This window comes from Anolis sagrei, chromosome 9 (genome assembly GCF_037176765.1).
Source record: "Anolis sagrei isolate rAnoSag1 chromosome 9, rAnoSag1.mat, whole genome shotgun sequence".
Taxonomy (NCBI): domain Eukaryota; kingdom Metazoa; phylum Chordata; class Lepidosauria; order Squamata; family Dactyloidae; genus Anolis; species Anolis sagrei.
Genome location: NC_090029.1, coordinates 1,958,417 through 1,982,769, shown reverse-complemented (window position 1 = coordinate 1,982,769; position 24,353 = coordinate 1,958,417). Strand labels below are relative to the sequence as shown.

The 24,353-nt window shown below is 44.0% G+C and overlaps 1 protein-coding gene across 1 annotated transcript in view; it reads right to left on the bottom strand.

The window, feature by feature from the left end:
* Positions 1-24,353, bottom strand: part of WDR72 (WD repeat domain 72) — a 135,399-nt gene that overhangs the window by 84,125 nt on the left and 26,921 nt on the right. The window contains exons 13-14 of the mRNA XM_067471210.1: positions 20,361-20,557; positions 13,392-14,128 (exon numbers count right to left, since the gene is read on the bottom strand). Of these exons, the coding sequence (XP_067327311.1) occupies positions 13,392-14,128; positions 20,361-20,557 (934 nt within the window). The remainder of the gene's footprint in view (positions 1-13,391; positions 14,129-20,360; positions 20,558-24,353) is intronic.

Here is a 24,353-nt window from a genome sequence, read left to right as displayed (position 1 = left end):
ATTATATGGTTCCATGGCTCTTATGTGACGAACACAAAAATACCAATTTTGCTACCCAAAAAATGGGGGGTGCGGCTATTATATGGTTCCATGGCTCTTATGTGACGAACACAAAAATACCAATTTTGCTACCCAAAAAATGGGGGGTGCGGCTATTATATGGTTCCATGGCTCTTATGTGACGAACACAAAAATACCAATTTTGCTATTCAAAAAATGGGGGGTGCGGCTATTATATGGTTCCATGGCTCTTATGTGACGAACACAAAAATACCAATTTTGCTACCTAAAAAATGGGGGGTGCGGCTATTATATGGTTCTATGGCTCTTATGTGACGAACACAAAAATACCAATTTTGCTACCTAAAAAATGGGGGGTGCGGCTATTATATGGTTCCATGGCTCTTATGTGACGAACACAAAAATACCAATTTTGCTACCCAAAAAATGGGGGGTGCGGCTATTATATGGTTCCATGGCTCTTATGTGACGAACACAAAAATACCAGCTTTGCTACCCAAAAAATGGGGGGTGCGGCTATTATATGGTTCCATGGCTCTTATGTGACGAACACAAAAATACCAATTTTGCTACCTAAAAAATGGGGGGTGCGGCTATTATATGGTTCCATGGCTCTTATGTGACGAACACAAAAATACCAATTTTGCTACCCAAAAAATGGGGGGTGCGGCTATTATATGGTTCCATGGCTCTTATGTGACGAACACAAAAATACCAATTTTGCTACCCAAAAAATGGGGGGTGCGGCTATTATATGGTTCCATGGCTCTTATGTGACGAACACAAAAATACCAATTTTGCTATTCAAAAAATGGGGGGTGCGGCTATTATATGGTTCCATGGCTCTTATGTGACGAACACAAAAATACCAATTTTGCTACCTAAAAAATGGGGGGTGCGGCTATTATATGGTTCTATGGCTCTTATGTGACGAACACAAAAATACCAATTTTGCTACCCAAAAAATGGGGGGTGCGGCTATTATATGGTTCCATGGCTCTTATGTGACGAACACAAAAATACCAGCTTTGCTACCCAAAAAATGGGGGGTGCGGCTATTATATGGTTCTATGGCTCTTATGTGACGAACACAAAAATACCAGCTTTGCTACCCAAAAAATGGGGGGTGCGGCTATTATATGGTTCCATGGCTCTTATGTGACGAATACAAAAATACCAGCTTTGCTACCCAAAAAATGGGGGGTGCGGCTATTATATGGTTCTATGGCTCTTATGTGACGAACACAAAAATACCAATTTTGCTACCTAAAAAATGGGGGGTGCGGCTATTATATGGTTCCATGGCTCTTATGTGACGAACACAAAAATACCAATTTTGCTACCCAAAAAATGGGGGGTGCGGCTATTATATGGTTCCATGGCTCTTATGTGACGAACACAAAAATACCAATTTTGCTACCCAAAAAATGGGGGGTGCGGCTATTATATGGTTCCATGGCTCTTATGTGACGAACACAAAAATACCAATTTTGCTACCCAAAAAATGGGGGGTGCGGCTATTATATGGTTCCATGGCTCTTATGTGACGAACACAAAAATACCAATTTTGCTACCTAAAAAATGGGGGGTGCGGCTATTATATGGTTCCATGGCTCTTATGTGACGAACACAAAAATACCAGCTTTGCTACCCAAAAAATGGGGGGTGCGGCTATTATATGGTTCCATGGCTCTTATGTGACGAATACAAAAATACCAGCTTTGCTACCCAAAAAATGGGGGGTGCGGCTATTATATGGTTCTATGGCTCTTATGTGACGAACACAAAAATACCAATTTTGCTACCTAAAAAATGGGGGGTGCGGCTATTATATGGTTCCATGGCTCTTATGTGACGAATACAAAAATACCAATTTTGCTACCCAAAAAATGGGGGGTGCGGCTATTATATGGTTCCATGGCTCTTATGTGACGAACACAAAAATACCAGCTTTGCTACCCAAAAAATGGGGGGTGCGACTATTATATGGTTCTATGGCTCTTATGTGACGAACACAAAAATACCAATTTTGCTACCCAAAAAATGGGGGGTGCGGCTATTATATGGTTCTATGGCTCTTATGTGACGAATACAAAAATACCAATTTTGCTACCCAAAAAATGGGGGGTGCGGCTATTATATGGTTCCATGGCTCTTATGTGACGAACACAAAAATACCAATTTTGCTACCCAAAAAATGGGGGGTGCGGCTATTATATGGTTCTATGGCTCTTATGTGACGAATACAAAAATACCAATTTTGCTACCCAAAAAATGGGGGGTGCGGCTATTATATGGTTCCATGGCTCTTATGTGACGAACACAAAAATACCAATTTTGCTACCCAAAAAATGGGGGGTGCGGCTATTATATGGTTCCATGGCTCTTATGTGACGAACACAAAAATACCAATTTTGCTACCCAAAAAATGGGGGGTGCGGCTATTATATGGTTCTATGGCTCTTATGTGACGAATACAAAAATACCAATTTTGCTACCTAAAAAATGGGGGGTGCGGCTATTATATGGTTCCATGGCTCTTATGTGACGAATACAAAAATACCAATTTTGCTACCTAAAAAATGGGGGGTGCGGCTATTATATGGTTCCATGGCTCTTATGTGACGAATACAAAAATACCAATTTTGCTACCCAAAAAATGGGGGTGCGACTATTATATGGTTCTATGGCTCTTATGTGACGAACACAAAAATACCAATTTTGCTACCTAAAAAATGGGGGGTGCGGCTATTATATGGTTCCATGGCTCTTATCTGACGAATACAAAAATATCAATTTTGCTACCCAAAAAATGGGGGGTGCGGCTATTATATGGTTCCATGGCTCTTATGTGACGAACACAAAAATACCAGCTTTGCTACCTAAAAAATGGGGGGTGCGGCTATTATATGGTTCCATGGCTCTTATCTGACGAACACAAAAATACCAATTTTGCTACCTAAAAAATGGGGGGTGCGGCTATTATATGGTTCCATGGCTCTTATGTGACGAACACAAAAATACCAATTTTGCTACCTAAAAAATGGGGGGTGCGGCTATTATATGGTTCCATGGCTCTTATGTGACGAACACAAAAATACCAATTTTGCTACCCAAAAAATGGGGGGTGCGGCTATTATATGGTTCCATGGCTCTTATGTGACGAACACAAAAATACCAATTTTGCTACCCAAAAAATGGGGGGTGCGGCTATTATATGGTTCTATGGCTCTTATGTGACGAACACAAAAATACCAGCTTTGCTACCCAAAAAATGGGGGGTGCGGCTATTATATGGTTCCATGGCTCTTATGTGACGAACACAAAAATACCAATTTTGCTACCCAAAAAATGGGGGGTGCGGCTATTATATGGTTCCATGGCTCTTATGTGACGAACACAAAAATACCAATTTTGCTACCCAAAAAATGGGGGGTGCGGCTATTATATGGTTCTATGGCTCTTATGTGACGAACACAAAAATACCAGCTTTGCTACCCAAAAAATGGGGGGTGCGGCTATTATATGGTTCTATGGCTCTTATGTGACGAACACAAAAATACCAATTTTGCTACCCAAAAAATGGGGGGTGCGGCTATTATATGGTTGTATGGCTCTTATGTGACGAACACAAAAATACCAGCTTTGCTACCCAAAAAATGGGGGGTGCGGCTATTATATGGTTCTATGGCTCTTATGTGACGAACACAAAAATACCAATTTTGCTACCCAAAAAATGGGGGGTGCGGCTATTATATGGTTCCATGGCTCTTATGTGACGAACACAAAAATACCAATTTTGCTACCCAAAAAATGGGGGGTGCGGCTATTATATGGTTCTATGGCTCTTATGTGACGAACACAAAAATACCAACTTTGCTACCCAAAAAATGGGGGGTGCGGCTATTATATGGTTCCATGGCTCTTATGTGACGAACACAAAAATACCAACTTTGCTACCCAAAAAATGGGGGGTGCGGCTATTATATGGTTCTATGGCTCTTATGTGACGAACACAAAAATACCAATTTTGCTACCCAAAAAACGGGGGTGCGACTATTATATGGTTCTATGGCTCTTATGTGACGAACACAAAAATACCAATTTTGCTATCCAAAAAATGGGGGGTGCGGCTATTATATGGTTCTATGGCTCTTATGTGACGAACACAAAAATACCAATTTTGCTACCCAAAAAATGGGGGGTGCGGCTATTATATGGTTCCATGGCTCTTATGTGACGAACACAAAAATACCAATTTTGCTACCCAAAAAACGGGGGTGCGACTATTATATGGTTCTATGGCTCTTATGTGACGAACACAAAAATACCAATTTTGCTACCCAAAAAATGGGGGGTGCGGCTATTATATGGTTCCATGGCTCTTATGTGACGAACACAAAAATACCAATTTTGCTATTCAAAAAATGGGGGGTGCGGCTATTATATGGTTCTATGGCTCTTATGTGACGAACACAAAAATACCAATTTTGCTACCCAAAAAACGGGGGTGCGACTATTATATGGTTCTATGGCTCTTATGTGACGAACACAAAAATACCAATTTTGCTACCCAAAAAATGGGGGGTGCGGCTATTATATGGTTCTATGGCTCTTATGTGACGAACACAAAAATACCAATTTTGCTACCCAAAAAATGGGGGGTGCGGCTATTATATGGTTCCATGGCTCTTATGTGACGAACACAAAAATACCAATTTTGCTATTCAAAAAATGGGGGGTGCGGCTATTATATGGTTCCATGGCTCTTATGTGACGAACACAAAAATACCAATTTTGCTACCCAAAAAACGGGGGGTGCGGCTATTATATGGTTCCATGGCTCTTATGTGACGAACACAAAAATACCAATTTTGCTACCCAAAAAATGGGGGGTGCGGCTATTATATGGTTCCATGGCTCTTATGTGACGAACACAAAAATACCAATTTTGCTACCCAAAAAACGGGGGGTGCGGCTATTATATGGTTCCATGGCTCTTATGTGACGAACACAAAAATACCAATTTTGCTACCCAAAAAATGGGGGGTGCGGCTATTATATGGTTCCATGGCTCTTATGTGACGAATACAAAAATACCAATTTTGCTACCCAAAAAATGGGGGGTGCGGCTATTATATGGTTCCATGGCTCTTATGTGACGAACACAAAAATACCAGCTTTGCTACCCAAAAAATGGGGGGTGCGGCTATTATATGGTTCCATGGCTCTTATGTGACGAACACAAAAATACCAACTTTGCTACCCAAAAAATGGGGGGTGCGGCTATTATATGGTTCTATGGCTCTTATGTGACGAACACAAAAATACCAATTTTGCTACCCAAAAAATGGGGGGTGCGGCTATTATATGGTTCCATGGCTCTTATGTGACGAACACAAAAATACCAATTTTGCTACCCAAAAAACGGGGGTGCGACTATTATATGGTTCTATGGCTCTTATGTGACGAACACAAAAATACCAATTTTGCTACCCAAAAAATGGGGGGTGCGGCTATTATATGGTTCCATGGCTCTTATGTGACGAACACAAAAATACCAGCTTTGCTACCCAAAAAATGGGGGGTGCGGCTATTATATGGTTCCATGGCTCTTATGTGACGAACACAAAAATACCAATTTTGCTATTCAAAAAATGGGGGGTGCGGCTATTATATGGTTCCATGGCTCTTATGTGACGAACACAAAAATACCAATTTTGCTACCCAAAAAATGGGGGGTGCGGCTATTATATGGTTCCATGGCTCTTATGTGACGAACACAAAAATACCAGCTTTGCTACCCAAAAAATGGGGGGTGCGGCTATTATATGGTTCTATGGCTCTTATGTGACGAACACAAAAATACCAATTTTGCTACCCAAAAAATGGGGGGTGCGGCTATTATATGGTTCCATGGCTCTTATGTGACGAACACAAAAATACCAATTTTGCTATTCAAAAAATGGGGGGTGCGGCTATTATATGGTTCCATGGCTCTTATGTGACGAACACAAAAATACCAATTTTGCTACCTAAAAAATGGGGGGTGCGGCTATTATATGGTTCTATGGCTCTTATGTGACGAATACAAAAATACCAATTTTGCTACCTAAAAAATGGGGGGTGCGGCTATTATATGGTTCTATGGCTCTTATGTGACGAATACAAAAATACCAATTTTGCTACCTAAAAAATGGGGGGTGCGGCTATTATATGGTTCCATGGCTCTTATGTGACGAATACAAAAATACCAATTTTGCTACCTAAAAAATGGGGGGTGCGGCTATTATATGGTTCTATGGCTCTTATGTGACGAACACAAAAATACCAATTTTGCTACCTAAAAAATGGGGGGTGCGGCTATTATATGGTTCCATGGCTCTTATGTGACGAACACAAAAATACCAATTTTGCTACCTAAAAAATGGGGGGTGCGGCTATTATATGGTTCTATGGCTCTTATGTGACGAACACAAAAATACCAATTTTGCTACCTAAAAAATGGGGGGTGCGGCTATTATATGGTTCTATGGCTCTTATGTGACGAACACAAAAATACCAATTTTGCTACCTAAAAAATGGGGGGTGCGGCTATTATATGGTTCTATGGCTCTTATGTGACGAATACAAAAATACCAATTTTGCTACCTAAAAAATGGGGGGTGCGGCTATTATATGGTTCTATGGCTCTTATGTGACGAATACAAAAATACCAATTTTGCTACCTAAAAAATGGGGGGTGCGGCTATTATATGGTTCTATGGCTCTTATGTGACGAATACAAAAATACCAATTTTGCTACCTAAAAAATGGGGGGTGCGGCTATTATATGGTTCCATGGCTCTTATGTGACGAATACAAAAATACCAATTTTGCTACCTAAAAAATGGGGGGTGCGGCTATTATATGGTTCTATGGCTCTTATGTGACGAACACAAAAATACCAATTTTGCTACCTAAAAAATGGGGGGTGCGGCTATTATATGGTTCTATGGCTCTTATGTGACGAATACAAAAATACCAATTTTGCTACCTAAAAAATGGGGGGTGCGGCTATTATATGGTTCTATGGCTCTTATGTGACGAATACAAAAATACCAATTTTGCTACCTAAAAAATGGGGGGTGCGGCTATTATATGGTTCTATGGCTCTTATGTGACGAATACAAAAATACCAATTTTGCTACCTAAAAAATGGGGGGTGCGGCTATTATATGGTTCCATGGCTCTTATGTGACGAATACAAAAATACCAATTTTGCTACCTAAAAAATGGGGGGTGCGGCTATTATATGGTTCTATGGCTCTTATGTGACGAACACAAAAATACCAATTTTGCTACCTAAAAAATGGGGGGTGCGGCTATTATATGGTTCTATGGCTCTTATGTGACGAATACAAAAATACCAATTTTGCTACCTAAAAAATGGGGGGTGCGGCTATTATATGGTTCTATGGCTCTTATGTGACGAATACAAAAATACCAATTTTGCTACCTAAAAAATGGGGGGTGCGGCTATTATATGGTTCTATGGCTCTTATGTGACGAATACAAAAATACCAATTTTGCTACCTAAAAAATGGGGGGTGCGGCTATTATATGGTTCTATGGCTCTTATGTGACGAATACAAAAATACCAATTTTGCTACCTAAAAAATGGGGGGTGCGGCTATTATATGGTTCTATGGCTCTTATGTGACTAACACAAAAATACCAATTTTGCTACCCAAAAAATGGGGGGTGCGACTATTATATGGTTCCATGGCTCTTATGTGACTAACACAAAAATACCAATTTTGCTACCCAAAAAATGGGGGGTGCGGCTATTATATGGTTCTATGGCTCTTATGTGACGAACACAAAAATACCAGCTTTGCTACCTAAAAAATGGGGGGTGCGGCTATTATATGGTTCCATGGCTCTTATGTGACGAACACAAAAATACCAGCTTTGCTACCCAAAAAATGGGGGGTGCGGCTATTATATGGTTCTATGGCTCTTATGTGACGAACACAAAAATACCAATTTTGTTACCCAAAAAATGGGGGGTGCGGCTATTATATGGTTCTATGGCTCTTATGTGACGAACACAAAAATACCAGCTTTGCTACCCAAAAAATGGGGGGTGCGGCTATTATATGGTTCTATGGCTCTTATGTGACGAACACAAAAATACCACTTTTGCTACCCAAAAAATGGGGGGTGCGGCTATTATATGGTTCTATGGCTCTTATGTGACGAACACAAAAATACCAATTTTGCTACCCAAAAAATGGGGGGTGCGGCTATTATATGGTTCTATGGCTCTTATGTGACGAACACAAAAATACCAATTTTGTTACCCAAAAAATGGGGGGTGCGGCTATTATATGGTTCCATGGCTCTTATGTGACGAACACAAAAATACCAATTTTGCTACCTAAAAAATGGGGGGTGCGGCTATTATATGGTTCTATGGCTCTTATGTGACGAACACAAAAATACCAATTTTGCTACCCAAAAAATGGGGGGTGCGGCTATTATATGGTTCTATGGCTCTTATGTGACGAACACAAAAATACCAATTTTGTTACCCAAAAAATGGGGGGTGCGGCTATTATATGGTTCCATGGCTCTTATGTGACGAACACAAAAATACCAATTTTGCTACCTAAAAAATGGGGGGTGCGGCTATTATATGGTTCCATGGCTCTTATGTGACGAACACAAAAATACCAATTTTGCTACCTAAAAAATGGGGGGTGCGGCTATTATATGGTTCCATGGCTCTTATGTGACGAACACAAAAATACCAATTTTGCTATTCAAAAAATGGGGGGTGCGGCTATTATATGGTTCCATGGCTCTTATGTGACGAACACAAAAATACCAATTTTGCTACCTAAAAAATGGGGGGTGCGGCTATTATATGGTTCCATGGCTCTTATGTGACGAACACAAAAATACCAATTTTGCTACCTAAAAAATGGGGGGTGCGGCTATTATATGGTTCCATGGCTCTTATGTGACGAACACAAAAATACCAATTTTGCTACCTAAAAAATGGGGGGTGCGGCTATTATATGGTTCCATGGCTCTTATGTGACGAACACAAAAATACCAATTTTGCTATTCAAAAAATGGGGGGTGCGGCTATTATATGGTTCCATGGCTCTTATGTGACGAACACAAAAATACCAATTTTGCTACCTAAAAAATGGGGGGTGCGGCTATTATATGGTTCCATGGCTCTTATGTGACGAACACAAAAATACCAATTTTGCTACCCAAAAAATGGGGGGTGCGGCTATTATATGGTTCCATGGCTCTTATGTGACGAACACAAAAATACCAATTTTGCTACCCAAAAAATGGGGGGTGCGGCTATTATATGGTTCCATGGCTCTTATGTGACGAACACAAAAATACCAATTTTGCTACCTAAAAAATGGGGGGTGCGGCTATTATATGGTTCCATGGCTCTTATGTGACGAACACAAAAATACCAATTTTGCTACCCAAAAAATGGGGGGTGCGGCTATTATATGGTTCCATGGCTCTTATGTGACGAACACAAAAATACCAATTTTGCTACCCAAAAAATGGGGGGTGCGGCTATTATATGGTTCCATGGCTCTTATGTGACGAACACAAAAATACCAATTTTGCTACCTAAAAAATGGGGGGTGCGGCTATTATATGGTTCCATGGCTCTTATGTGACGAACACAAAAATACCAATTTTGCTATTCAAAAAATGGGGGGTGCGGCTATTATATGGTTCCATGGCTCTTATGTGACGAACAGAAAAATACCAATTTTGCTACCTAAAAAATGGGGGGTGCGGCTATTATATGGTTCCATGGCTCTTATGTGACGAACACAAAAATACCAATTTTGCTACCCAAAAAATGGGGGGTGCGGCTATTATATGGTTCCATGGCTCTTATGTGACGAACACAAAAATACCAATTTTGCTACCTAAAAAATGGGGGGTGCGGCTATTATATGGTTCCATGGCTCTTATGTGACGAACACAAAAATACCAATTTTGCTATTCAAAAAATGGGGGGTGCGGCTATTATATGGTTCCATGGCTCTTATGTGACGAACACAAAAATACCAATTTTGCTACCTAAAAAATGGGGGGTGCGGCTATTATATGGTTCCATGGCTCTTATGTGACGAACACAAAAATACCAATTTTGCTACCCAAAAAATGGGGGGTGCGGCTATTATATGGTTCCATGGCTCTTATGTGACGAACACAAAAATACCAATTTTGCTACCCAAAAAATGGGGGGTGCGGCTATTATATGGTTCCATGGCTCTTATGTGACGAACACAAAAATACCAATTTTGCTACCTAAAAAATGGGGGGTGCGGCTATTATATGGTTCCATGGCTCTTATGTGACGAACACAAAAATACCAATTTTGCTACCCAAAAAATGGGGGGTGCGGCTATTATATGGTTCCATGGCTCTTATGTGACGAACACAAAAATACCAATTTTGCTACCCAAAAAATGGGGGGTGCGGCTATTATATGGTTCCATGGCTCTTATGTGACGAACACAAAAATACCAATTTTGCTACCTAAAAAATGGGGGGTGCGGCTATTATATGGTTCCATGGCTCTTATGTGACGAACACAAAAATACCAATTTTGCTATTCAAAAAATGGGGGGTGCGGCTATTATATGGTTCCATGGCTCTTATGTGACGAACACAAAAATACCAATTTTGCTACCTAAAAAATGGGGGGTGCGGCTATTATATGGTTCCATGGCTCTTATGTGACGAACACAAAAATACCAATTTTGCTACCCAAAAAATGGGGGGTGCGGCTATTATATGGTTCCATGGCTCTTATGTGACGAACACAAAAATACCAATTTTGCTACCCAAAAAATGGGGGGTGCGGCTATTATATGGTTCCATGGCTCTTATGTGACGAATACAAAAATACCAATTTTGCTACCCAAAAAATGGGGGGTGCGGCTATTATATGGTTCTATGGCTCTTATGTGACGAACACAAAAATACCAGCTTTGCTACCCAAAAAATGGGGGGTGCGGCTATTATATGGTTCCATGGCTCTTATGTGACGAATACAAAAATACCAATTTTGCTATCCAAAAAATGGGGGTGCGACTATTATATGGTTCTATGGCTCTTATGTGACGAACACCAAAATACCAATTTTTTCTACCCAAAAAATGGGGGTGCGACTATTATATGGTTCTATGGCTCTTATGTGACGAATACAAAAATACCAGCTTTGCTACCCAAAAAATGGGGGGTGCGGCTATTATATGGTTCTACGGCTCTTATGTGACTAATACAAAAATACCAATTTTGCTACCCAAAAAATGGGGGTGCGACTATGGTTCTATGGCTCTTATGTGACAAATACAAAAATACCAATTTTTCTACCCAAAAAATGGGGGTGCGACTATTATATGGTTCTATGGCTCTTATGTGACGAATACAAAAATACCAGCTTTGCTACGCAAAAAATGGGGGTGCGACTATTATATGGTTCTATGGCTCTTATGTGACGAATACAAAAAATACCAATTTTGCTACCCAAAAAATGGGGGGTGCGACTATTATATGGTTCTATGGCTCTTATGTGACGAATACAAAAATACCAGCTTTGCTACGCAAAAAATGGGGGGTGCGACTATTATATGGTTCTATGGCTCTTATGTGACGAATACAAAAATACCAGCTTTGCTACCCAAAAAATGGGGGGTGCGACTATTATATGGTTCTATGGCTCTTATGTGACGAATACAAAAAATACCAATTTTGCTACCCAAAAAATGGGGGTGCGACTATTATAGGGTTCTATGGCTCTTATGTGACGAACAGAAAAATACCAATTTTGCTACCCAAAAAATGGGGGTGCGACTATTATATGGTTCTATGGCTCTTATGATGGAGCCCCCGGTGGCGCAGTGGGTTAAAGCACTGAGTTGCTGAGCTTGTTGATCGAAAGGTCGCAGGTTCGATTCCGGGGAGCGGCGTGAGCTTCCGCTGTCAGCCCTAGCTTCTGCCAACCTAGCAGTTCGAAAACATGCAAATGTGAGTAGATCAATAGGTACTGCTCCGGTGGGAAGGTAACGGCGCTCCATGCAGTCATGCCGGCCACATGACCTTGGAGGTGTCTACGAACAACGCTGGCTCTTCGGCTTAGAAATGGAGATGAGCACCACACCCCAGAGTCAGACATGACTGGACTTAATGTCAGGGGACTACCTTTACCTTTACCTATGGCTCTTATGTGACGAATACAAAAATACCAATTTTGCTACCCAAAAAATGGGGGTGCGACTATTATATGGTTCTATGGCTCTTATGTGACGAATACAAAAATACCAATTTTGCTACCCAAAAAATGGGGGTGCGACTATTATATGGTTCTATGGCTCTTATGTGACGAATACAAAAATACCAGCTTTGCTACCCAAAAAATGGGGGTGCGACTATTATATGGTTCTATGGCGCTTATGTGACGAATACAAAAATACCAATTTTGCTACCCAAAAAATGGGGGTGCGACTATTATATGGTTCTATGGCTCTTATGTGACGAATACAAAAATACCAGCTTTGCTACCCAAAAAATGGGGGTGCGATTATTATATGGTTCTATGGCTCTTATGTGACGAATACAAAAATACCAGCTTTGCTACCCAAAAAATGGGGGTGCGACTATTATATGGTTCTATGGCTCTTATGTGACGAATACAAAAATACCAATTTTGCTACCCAAAAAATGGGGGTGCGACTATTATATGGTTCTATGGCTCTTATGTGACGAACACAAAAAATACCAATTTTGCTACCCAAAAAATGGGGGTGCGACTATTATATGGTTCTATGGCTCTTATGTGACGAATACAAAAATACCAATTTTGCTACCCAAAAAATGGGGGTGCGACTATTATATGGTTCTATGGCTCTTATGTGACGAACACAAAAATACCGATTTTGCTACCCAAAAAACGGGGGTGCGACTATTATATGGTTCTATGGCTCTTATGTGACGAATACAAAAATACCAGCTTTGCTACCCAAAAAATGGGGTGCGATTATTATATGGTTCTATGGCTCTTATGTGACGAATACAAAAATACCAGCTTTGCTACCCAAAAAATGGGGGTGCGACTATTATATGGTTCTATGGCTCTTATGTGACGAACACAAAAATGCCAATTTTGCTACCCAAAAAATGGGGGTGCGACTATTATATGGTTCCATGGCTCTTATGTGACGAATACAAAAATACCCATTTTTGTATTCCAATACCAATACCAAAAAATGGGGGTGCGACTATTATGTGATGAAATACAGTTAACCATATCTGGAGAAAGTGTTTACCTCGTGCTTTCAGGAGGCGTCTGCAGCCGTCTCTTGACCAGGCACATCCGGCTTATCAAGGAATCCAGGGCCAGGCACCCCTCGCGGTCACAGGTTTGGGCGATGCTCCTGTACTTCTCGCACAGGTCTGGCACACGGCCAGAGAAGAGGTTCCCGGCTTGTGCCCTCCACCGCAGAGGAGTGTCCAGGGCTAGGTGGCCTCCCCTGGAGAGCCGGCCGAGGGACAGCGGGTAGAGTGCCCTCCGAAGACCTATTTCCTGTAAGGAGGGGCCCTCTGGCGACCCCTCGACTCCCCAAGGGAGTAGACAGGACAACAGCAACCGGGCCACCTCTGCGCTGGACACTGGCCCCACTGGCCCTGTCCCTGGGGCCAGTCTCTTGGCCTTCCTCGTGGCACTCTTGCTCTTCTTGGGGCTCCCAACATGGCCCCTGCTGTGTCCCACCACAACTGTGCTCTCTGCCCCTGTGGCCCCCAAAGGAAGGAGGGGCCCCGAGGCCCGGATCCTGCGTATCCGCAGCGTTGTCCTCCTCTTCCTCACTGAGGTCTTGGCCCTTATCAAGTGCCCGCCGTTGCTGCCACGTTGGGAGGGCCGCTGGCAGTGCAGTGGTGGGGAATGCAACCCCTCCAACACTTTCTCCAGATCGAAGAGCAGGAGGTGGAAGCCCACCGGGGCCCCTCTGGTAGCCCTCACTGGAAGGACGGTCATTGGCCTTTGGCAAGGATGACCTGAGGCCAGCTGGAAGGGAGAAAGCAAAGCCAAAGAGGGATCATTCAAGGCAATAACAAATGGGATTCAATGCAATTACAAATAGAATAGAGTAGCTGTTGCACTCCAAAACAGGAATAACCCTCTGTGTGCTGGTACGGCTGTACCAGGAGCTCCAATTTTGTTTGCTTTGTATTAATGTTTGCTTGCAGTCCAAGGTTTCAGGGACTCTGCAGATAGGTGGCTTCCTTTGGTTGCAGTCATAGGGCAAGTCACCTGTCCATCATCGTTAAGTTTTGGTCCCGCCCCTTGCTCAGGGCAATTGGGAAGGGAAGGAAGCCATTTTTAGTTAGTACAAAAGCTTCAACTGTGCTGGTACAGCTGTACCAGGAGCTCCAATTTTGTTTGCTTTGCATTACATGTTTGTTTGCTATCCCAGGCTTGGGATTCTGCAATAGTTTGCAATCATAGGGCAAGCCACCTGTCAATTATCGTTAGGTTCCCTGGTCCCGCCCTTTTTTGAGTTTTGGAGGGAATAGGAGCCTTTTTGAGTCCGTTCTCACAGAGAAGCCTTTCACACAGGACATAAAACGAAGTAGCTCCTGTAGAAAGCTTCGTCTTCTACGGCTTAGCCGGGGAGATATACAGCCTACAGCCTGACTGGAGTTATACAGCCTTACAGCGCCTTTGCTGAGGGACTTCAGCCAGCCATCACAGCAACCTGAACTCCTTCTTTTTCCCTGGAAGTCTACAAAGCTCTGCTTGGCAAGGGTCACTCGCGGAAGCCAGACGCAGTTGGTACCAGGTGCAGGGGCTCCACGCCAACAGAGGCAAAGACAGACTGCCCAGATTAGAAGTTAAGGATTTCCCCATTAGTTAATTACAGTTAAGAAGATAGTGCCTGTTCCCAGTGAACAAGATTGCAAGAGCCTATAGACTGTTAAGAAAGCTTTAAAGTACCTGTTTGTTTTCATCAATAAAGAACTTTGTTGGACTTACTTTAAGCCTCTACAGAACTTTGTTTTGGGGAGGTCCAAGGGCCTTTAATCTGAGGCAACCCCAGCGTCCCGTTGGGCACACAGAATTTATGTCCTGTCTACAGTCTGATGCACAGGCACAGCGTGCGACAGCACATCAACCCTTAAGACTTTCCGGGAAAAAACAGTCTTAAGAGCATCCAAGACCTTCCGGGGAAAAACAGTCCTAAGTGTCTCCAAAGATTTCCAGGAAAACAGCCTTAAAGAACAAAGAACTCCAGCTGGAGAATATCTAAGCCTTTACTGGTAGGTCCACTCAGTGCTTCGAGATGCAGTTCGACCCGGTAGCGGAGCCCACATCAGTAAGGGTTAGATTACAGTCAGCCTGGGAGAAGTTAAAAAGGGGATTTTCCATTTAAAGTAAAGAAGAAGTTATTGAAGACAGTTGCCTGTCCTTCGTGGGCAAGATTAGGAAGTCACCAGACCTTAATGACCCAAAAAGCTACAGACTAATATCCCTGTTGTGCCACGTTTACAAAGTTCTGGAGAGACTTATTTTGCATAGAATTACGGAAAAAATAGACCCCTGTCTGATCCCACAGCAAGCTGGCTTCAGAAAAGGCAAAAGCTGCACATCGCAAGTGCTGAACCTGACTCAGCACATGGAAGATGGCTTTGAAAGGCAGCAGATCACAGGAGCTGTCTTCATGGGCCTCTCGGCAGCTTATGAGACTGTGAACAACCGCCTTCTCCTCCTGAGAAAAATGTATAATATCACAAAGGACTACCACCTCACCCGCCTCAGAGGAAACTTGCTAAAAAACAGGAGCTTTTTGGTTGAGTTCCAGGGCCAGAGAAGCAGATGGCGGAAACAGAAGAACGGCCTGCCTCAGGGGAGCGTGCTTGCTCCATCCATGTTCAACATCTACACAAATGACCAGCCACGGCCAGAAGGGACAGAGAGCTTCATCTATGCTGATGATCGTGCCATCACCGCTCAAGCAGGGAGCTTTGAGACGGTAGAACAGAAGCTCTCCGAAGCTCTAGGTGCTCTTACTGCCTATTGCAGGGAAAACCAGCTGATCCCCAACCCATCTATAACACAGACATGTGCCTTTCATCTCAAGAACAGACAAGCCTCCCGAGCTCTGAGGATTATTACCTGGGAAGGAATCCCACTGGAGCATTGCTGCGCACCCAAATACCTGGGAGGAGTCACTCTGGACCGTGCTCTGACCTACAAGAAGCACTGCCTGAACATCAAGCAAAAAGTGGGTGCTAGAAACAATATCATACGAAAGCTGACTGGCACAACCTGGGGATCACAACCAGACACAGTGAAGACATCTGCCCTTGCGCTGTGCTACTCTGCTGTATGCATGCCCAGTGTGGAACACATCTCACCACACTAAAACAGTGGATGTGGCTCTCAATGAGACATGCCGAATTATCACGGGGTGCCTGCGCCCTACACCACTGGAGAAAGTACACAGCTTAGCCGGTATCGCACCATCTGACATCTGCCGGGAAGGAGCAGCCAATAGTGAAAGGACCAAGGCAGAGACATCTCCAGCTCATCCCCTGTTTGGGCATCAGCCAGCATGTCAATGACTTAAATCAAGACATAGTTTTCTAAGATCTACAGAGACACTCGCTGGAACACCTCAGCAAGCGAGAGTCCAAAAGTGGCAGGCTCAAACCCAGCACCTCAACCAATGGCTGATCCCAAATGAGAGACTCCCCCCTGGGCACACAGAAGACTGGGCGACTTGGAAGTCACTGAAAAGACTGCGCTCTGGCACCACGAGATGCAGAGCCAACCTTCAGAAATGGGGCTACAAAGTAGAATCCTCGACATGCGAGTGTGGAGAAGAGCAAACCACTGACCACCTGCTGCAATGCAGCCTGAGCCCGGCCACATGATGCACCATGGAGGACCTTCTTGCAGCAACACCGGAAGCACTCCAAGGGGCCAGAGACTGCTCAAAGGACATTTAACCAACTACCAAACTCACTAGTTGTGTATTTTTCTGTTTGTTTGCTTTGTTCTGTTAGAAATGTAATATAATGGACTGGTTGCTCTGACACGACAAATAAATACCAGTTGCATAAAGCTTGGAAGCATTTGTTTAGCTTTATTGAAGACAAGAGAAGTTTCTGTTTGATTGTTCATTAATAAAGAACTTTGTTATACTTCACAAGCCATCTAAAGACTATTTGTGGTGGAAAACCTCTGAGAACTTCTCCTTGGGCCCCCTGGCTTCCCACTGGGCAAAGGGTGCACTTCCTGTTCTAAAGGAAATTATTTTCAGGCCCTGCGTGCGACCGAACACTCTGACTTCAAAACACTACATGTTGAGTAGGAAAACAATCCTTTTTTATTGAAGATAAGCAAAAGCAGCTAGTGGACTAATACTTTTTGAAATCTTCTGATTTTCTTACAAGCATTTATTTCTTCTGGCTATTTACTAAGCTTCAATAAAAGAAGATTTGTTTCTTCACTCTTCGTGTGGTGTGTTTTAAGTCAGAGGGCTTCTTCTGGACCTGGAGTGCAACACTTCCCACCGACCTCCCCTTTGACCGTTCACGGTGATCCGACCTCTGCACCCAACAGATGCAGGTTCTGACAGAGCTCAAGCCAATCGAGATAAACATGGAGCCTTTCACCTCCCAGCAGGCTCTGCAAAAGCAGCGGAGGAGTGTAAGGCAACAAAGGAGTCAACCACTCATTGCCTTGATTGAAACTTTGGGGCTGGAAGGTGAGCCCCTCGTGAAATGGCAGGGAGAAGGTTTCAGGAAAAGAGACAAAGAGAGGTCCGGGGGGTCTCAAAACCACGGATTTTATTTCCAGCTGGGACCCTGGAGTGGACTATGTCCAAAAGCATCCAGAGCAATGATATAGGTGCGGACTATGCCTTTTATAGACTCCAAATGCAAGCAAACAAAGAACATGCGTCTACATACATCAGTGGTTCTCAACCTTCCTAATGCCGCGACCCCTTAGTACAGTTCGTCATGTTGTGGTGACCCCCAACCATACAATTATTTTCGTTGCTACTTCATATCTGCAATTTTGCTACTGTTACGAATCGTAATGTAAATATCTGATATGCTGGATGTATTTTCATTCACTGGACCAAATTTGGCACAAATACCAAATACGCCCAAATTTAAATACTGGTGGGGTTGAGGGCAAATTGATTTTGTCATCTGGGAATTGTAGTTCCTGGGATTTATAGTTCACCTACAATCAAGAGCATTCTGAACTCCACCAACGACAGAATTGAACCACACTTGGCCCACAGAACTCCCATGACCAACAGAAAATACTGGAAGGTTTTGGTGGGCATTGACCTTGAGTTTTGGAGTTGTAGTTCACCTACAGCCACTCAAACAATGACGAATCTGAACCAAACCCCGCACAATCACTCAATATGCCCACCTGCAAACACTGGTGGAGTTTGGGAAAAATAGGCCTTGTCATTTGGGAGTGGTTGTTGCTGGGATTTATAGTTCAACTACAATCAAAGAGCCCCTTGAACCCAAACAGTGATAGAGTTGGGCCAAACTTCCCACACAGAGCCCCCATGACCAATAAAACATACTGGAGGGATTTGGGAGGAATTGACAGTGATTTAGGGGAGATGTAGTTCACCTACCTCCATAGAGCACTGTGTTCCAAAGACCATCAGAAATATGTGTTTTCTGATGGTCTTTGGTGACCCCTCTGACACCCCCTTGTGACCCCCTCAGGGGTCCCGACCCCCAGGTTGAGAAACACTGACATACATTGACCTCATTCACTACGTCACCTTAGCCAATAGTTCTATTTTCCAACATGCAAAAGGCATGTTTCTGTGTATTTCTAGGAGCAGCATCCAGCTTACCTTCATCAATCAAGGGGCCTAACTTTGACCTGTCAGGGGGGAGAGGGGGGCTCCTTTTAGAGCCTAGTTGTACCAGTCTGTTGCCACTAGGACAGGCTTATCTCTCTCTCTTGGAACGTATAGATGACATGCCCCCCTCTTCAGCCCCCCTCTTGCTGTGCCTGGACAGCAGCTTGCTTGTCCTGTTAGCATCCTTTCTCTACAGAGAGAACTTGATTTTTCTATCCATTTCAGCGCTTGTAAAGTACATACAATTTATACATAAATAAATATCTATTTATCTAATATCTAATATCTATAAACAAAAATGTTGGATATCAGCAACTTAGATAGACTTACTTTTCTACTATTGAAAAACAAGGAAACGGGAAGAAAAGAAACAGACTGGAAAGACGTCACCGAATACTTAAGGGAAAAGAAAAAAGAGACATTGATTTAGAGCAGTGGTTCTCAACCTTTCTAATGCCGTGACCCCTAAATAAAGTTTCTCATGTTGTGGTGACCCCCAACCATATTTTCATTGCTACTTCATAACGGTAATTTTGCTACTCTTATGAAGCATAACGGAAATATCTGATATGCAGTATGTATTTTCATTGTTATAAATTGGACATAGTTAAAGCATAGTGACTGATCACAAAACAGTATGGACAATGGATGATGGGATTTGAAGTACCTTCAATTCACCTCTGAGTTCCACAGACCACTGAGACCCCCACAAATTATAGACCTGGAACAAACTTAGCACAAAGAGCCCCAATGACCAACAGAAAATACTGGAGGGGGCTGGGAGGAATTGATAATGATTTACGGGAGATGTAGTTCACCTACATATGGAGAGCGCTGTGAACACAAACGACTGTACATCTGGACCCAACTTGGCACAAATACTCAATATGCCCAAATTAGAACACTTCGTGACCCCCCGAAAATGGCCCAATGACCCCCCTGGGGGTCACGACCCCCAGGTTGAGAACCGCTGATTTAGAGGGAAAAGGAGAAATGAAGATGAAATCCAAAAGAAGAGAGGAAAGAAAGAAAGAATAGAAGGAAAATAAAGATTTTCTTTATTTTTTCTCAGGATAAGAATTAACAGAAGATCTTCGGAAGACGCCAGGATGTCGGGAAACTCCTATTTTTGTTTTTATAATTTTTTTCTCCTTTCTTCTCCCTTACTCCCCTACCCTTTCCAAGAGCGGACCTATCCCTTTTACTTTATTAGCTTTCTTTTTTTGTATTTTTTTCTTTCTTTTTCTTCCTTTTTTACCTATATGCTTTTTTTAAATGAAAAACTTCAATAAAGATTATTTTTAAAAAAATTATACATAAATAAATATCTATTTTTCCCATATCTCCTCGACACTCAGCCCGCTGACCTCCCGCACAGGACCCACTCACCCAGAGGTCGGAAGAAGGCTCTTCTTGCAGAGGGAAGCCGGATTTGCAAGAGCCGGAAAAGGAGAAGGACGGGGAGGCCAGGCCCTGACCTCCTTCAATGGCCTGAAGCAAAGGCTCGGCAGCCGCTGTGATGGACTCTTCACAGGAAGCCAGGATGGCCTTGGCCCTCTCTCCACTTTCGTGGCGCTCCAGGGCTCCTGGGGCAAAAGGGAAAGCAAGAAATCACAAGAGCGGCCCGCAAAAGGAGACGGACAAAAGGGTCCCAGGAGAAAAGGGGAAACGGAAGCAAAGGCACCTGCTCATGAGTCAGAGAGGAGTTTAGAAAACCCTTTAGTGCAGTGGTTCTCAACCTGGGGTCCCCAGATGTTTTTGGTCTTCAACTCCCAGAAATCCTAATGAAAGGGTTAGGCCTGGCCTGTTTCTAATATCGTTTCGTTTTTAGGGTGCCTCAGCGTTTTGTATTTAAAAATATATCCTAAATTTTCCATTAAAAAAAGTTTGGTATTTACGAAATTTCGTTAATATTTACAAAACGTTTTGTAAAGATGGCGCCCGCGGTTGCGCATGCGCAAAGCATCAACGAAATTTTTTAAATTTAATTTTTAATTAAAATTTAATTATTAATTTTTTTAATAATAAAAAAAATATTTGGCAGAAAATGCTTGCCAAAAAGAGCCACAGGGCAACCAGACTGAGCCTCCCCGCTGCTCCCAGCTTCGTCCCACCCTCCTGAGTCCTGCGGGCTCTCTCTCTCTCTCTTTCTCTCTCCACCAAGAGGAGGGAAAGGAGGAGAAAGAAAAGAGGAAGGGAAAGGAGGGAAGGCAGGCACTCACTCTGGCGGGCCCTCAAGCGCTGCCGCCGAGTCGGGCCCAGCTCCTCCGAAGCTAAGGTTTCAGTGCGGAATTGGGAGAAGGGGGTCCCCAAAGGCCATCTAGTCCAGCCCTCTGGTAAGGTTTGAATGCGGAATTGGAGGAAGGGGCTCCCCAAAGGCCATCTAGTCCAGCCCCCTCCTAAGGTTTCAATGCGGAATTGGGAGAAGGGGCTCCCCAAAGGCCATACATTCCAGCCCTCTGCTAAAGTTTCAATGTGGAATTGGGAGAAGGGGCTCCCCAAAGGCCATCTAGTCCCGCCCTCTGCTATGGTCTCAATGCGAAATTGGGAGAAGGGCTCCCCAAAGGCCATCTAGCCCAGCCCTCCGCTAAGGTTTCAGTGCGGAATTGGGAGAACGAAGCACACCCACCGCAAAGGTGAGGAAGGAGGGACGGGGCCGCCTTCCCGCTGAGGGTCGCTCGCCCTCTCGCTCGCCCTCTCGCTCGCCCTCTCGCTCGCTTGCTCAGCCGGCGCCTTCCCCGCCCTCTCCTCCTCCTCCTCCTCCTCTTTCAGGAGGAGGAGGAGAGCTCCCAGCAAGCATCTTACGTATTTCCAAAATGGACGGAAATACAAAAATATTTGGCGCATGCTGTTTCGATTTTGAAAATACACTTCCGGGTTTGGAAAAAAGTTTGATATCGCTTCGTATATGGGAAATTAACGGGGGGAAAAACGATATACAAAATTAACGAACGAAACCGCCCAGCCCTAGAAAGGGTCTTTGAGTGAAATTTGCAAATGCTAAGCAACGGGCTTTGAATGAAATTAACAGCAAAAGAGAAACTTGCAGTTATTTACATACCCTTTCTCTGTAGAAAAGGAGCAACGGGGAAGAAAATGTTTTTAAGAAACAAGATGTGACAAGTAGAGGTCGGAAGTTGTGTTGTGGTTAAGTTCAAAGGTTGTGATTAAGCGCAGAGTCTGCAAGTACAAGAAGGTACTTTCAATCAAAATGTCAAGCTTGCAAATTCTGTGTTTTGTCTGTTTGTTTGTTTTTGTTAAAAATGTAATACAAATGTCTGGTTGCGGATGATACGATAAATAAACGTATAATAGCATAGGAAATAACTGGAAACAGGGCCATTTAACAGGATCGATCCAACTTAAACTTAAGGATATATATAGTAATGTAATATAGGAATTCAAAATCAGGCCATAATTCAGGTCCTGATATAAGTCATTTATCATAGGAATCGTCAGTCGAAGGCACAATGAAACATCCGCATCTTTAATTCCTTACGGAATGTGGATAGGGAGGGTGCCAGCCTAATCTCCTCGGAGAGGGAGTTCCAGAGATGAGGGGCCACCACCGAGAATGCCCTTTCTCTCATCCCCACCAACCATGCCTGAGACAGGGGCGGGAACAAGAGAAGAGCATCCCCAGAAGATCTTAAGGATCGTTCGGGCTCGTAGGGGAGGATGTGGTCTCGAAGATAGGCATGCCCTGAACAATTTAACACCTTGAATTGGGACCGGAAACGTATTGGCAGCTACTGGAGCTGTTTAAACAAGGGGGTTGACTGCTTCCTGTAACTTGCTCCAGTTAACAATCTGGCCGCCGACCTTTGCACCAGCTGTAGTTTCCGAACTGTCTTCAAGGGCAGCCCTACGCAGAGTGCATTACAGTAGTCTAATCTTGAGGTAACCAAGGCATGGACCATCATGGGCAGGTCAGACTTCTCGAGGTACGGTCGCAGCGGGCGTACAAGTCTTAACTGTAGTTTCCGAACTGTCTTCAAGGGCAGCCCAGCGTAGAGTGCATTACAGTAGTCTAATCTTGAGGTAACCAAGGCATGGACCATCATGGGCAGATCAGACTTCTCGAGGTACGGTCGCAGCGGGCGCACAAGTCTTAACTGTAGTTTCCGAACCATCTTCAAGTGCAGCCCTATGTAGAATGCATTACAGTAGTCTAATCTTGAGGTAACCAAGGCATGGACCACCATGGGCAGATCAGACTTCTAGAGGTACGGTCGCAGCAGGCGCATAAGTCTTAACTGTAGTTTCCAAACTGTCTTCAAGGGCAGCCCTACGCAGAGTGCATTACAGTAGTCTAATCTTGAGGTAACCAAGGCATGGCCAGATCAGCCTTCATGAGGTACGGTCACAGTTGGCGCACGAGTCTTAATTGTGTGAAAGCCCTCCCAGAAGCCCGCCGACGCCTGAGCGATGAGCAATGAGCGATGAGTCCAAGAGGACTCCCAAACTGCGAACCTATGGTTTCAGGGGGAGTGCGACTCCGTCCAGCACAGGTTGCCACCCTATACCCCGATCCGGTTTACGATCGACCAGGAGGACCTCAGTCTTGTCGGGATTGATCTTCAGCTTGTTCCTCCTCATCCAGATAGACACAGCGGCCAGGCACTCGTCCAGAACTCGAGAGGCCTCCTTGGAGTTGGGTGGAAAAGAGTAGTAGAGTTGTGTGTCATCTGCGTAGAGGTGGCACCCAACTCCAAAACTCCGGATGTCCTCTCCCAGCGGTTTCATGTAGATGTTAAAAAGCATGGGAGACAAAATAGAGCCTTGCGGGACCCCACAGGTCAAAGGCCAGGGGTCCGAGCAGGCATCACCCAGCTTCACCATCTGGGATCGACCCTCCAGGAAGGACCGGAGCCACGACAAAACCATGCCCCCGAGACCCATCCCAGAGAGTCGACCCAGAAGGATACCATGATCGATGGTATCGAAAGCCACTGAGATGTCCAAGAGAACCAACAGAGTCACACTCCCCCTGTCCAGCTCTCTACGGAGGTCATCCACCAAGGCCACCAAGGCTGTCTCGGTACCGTGACCAGGCCTGAAGCCAGACTGTGACTGGTCCATCTGGGATCAACCCTCCAGGAAGGACCGGAGCCACAACAAAACTGTGCCTCCAAGGCCCATCCTGGAGAGACGTCCCAGAAGGAGACCATGATTAATGGTATCGAAAGCCGCTGAGATGTCCAAGAGAACCAGCAAGGTCACACTCCCCCTGTCCAGCTCTCTACGGAGGTCATCCACCAAGGCGACCAAGGCTGTCTTGGTACCATGACCAGGCCTGAAGCCAGACTGTGACTGGTCCATCTGGGATCAACCCTCCACGAAGGATCGGAGCCACAACAAAACTGTGCCTCCAAGGCCCAT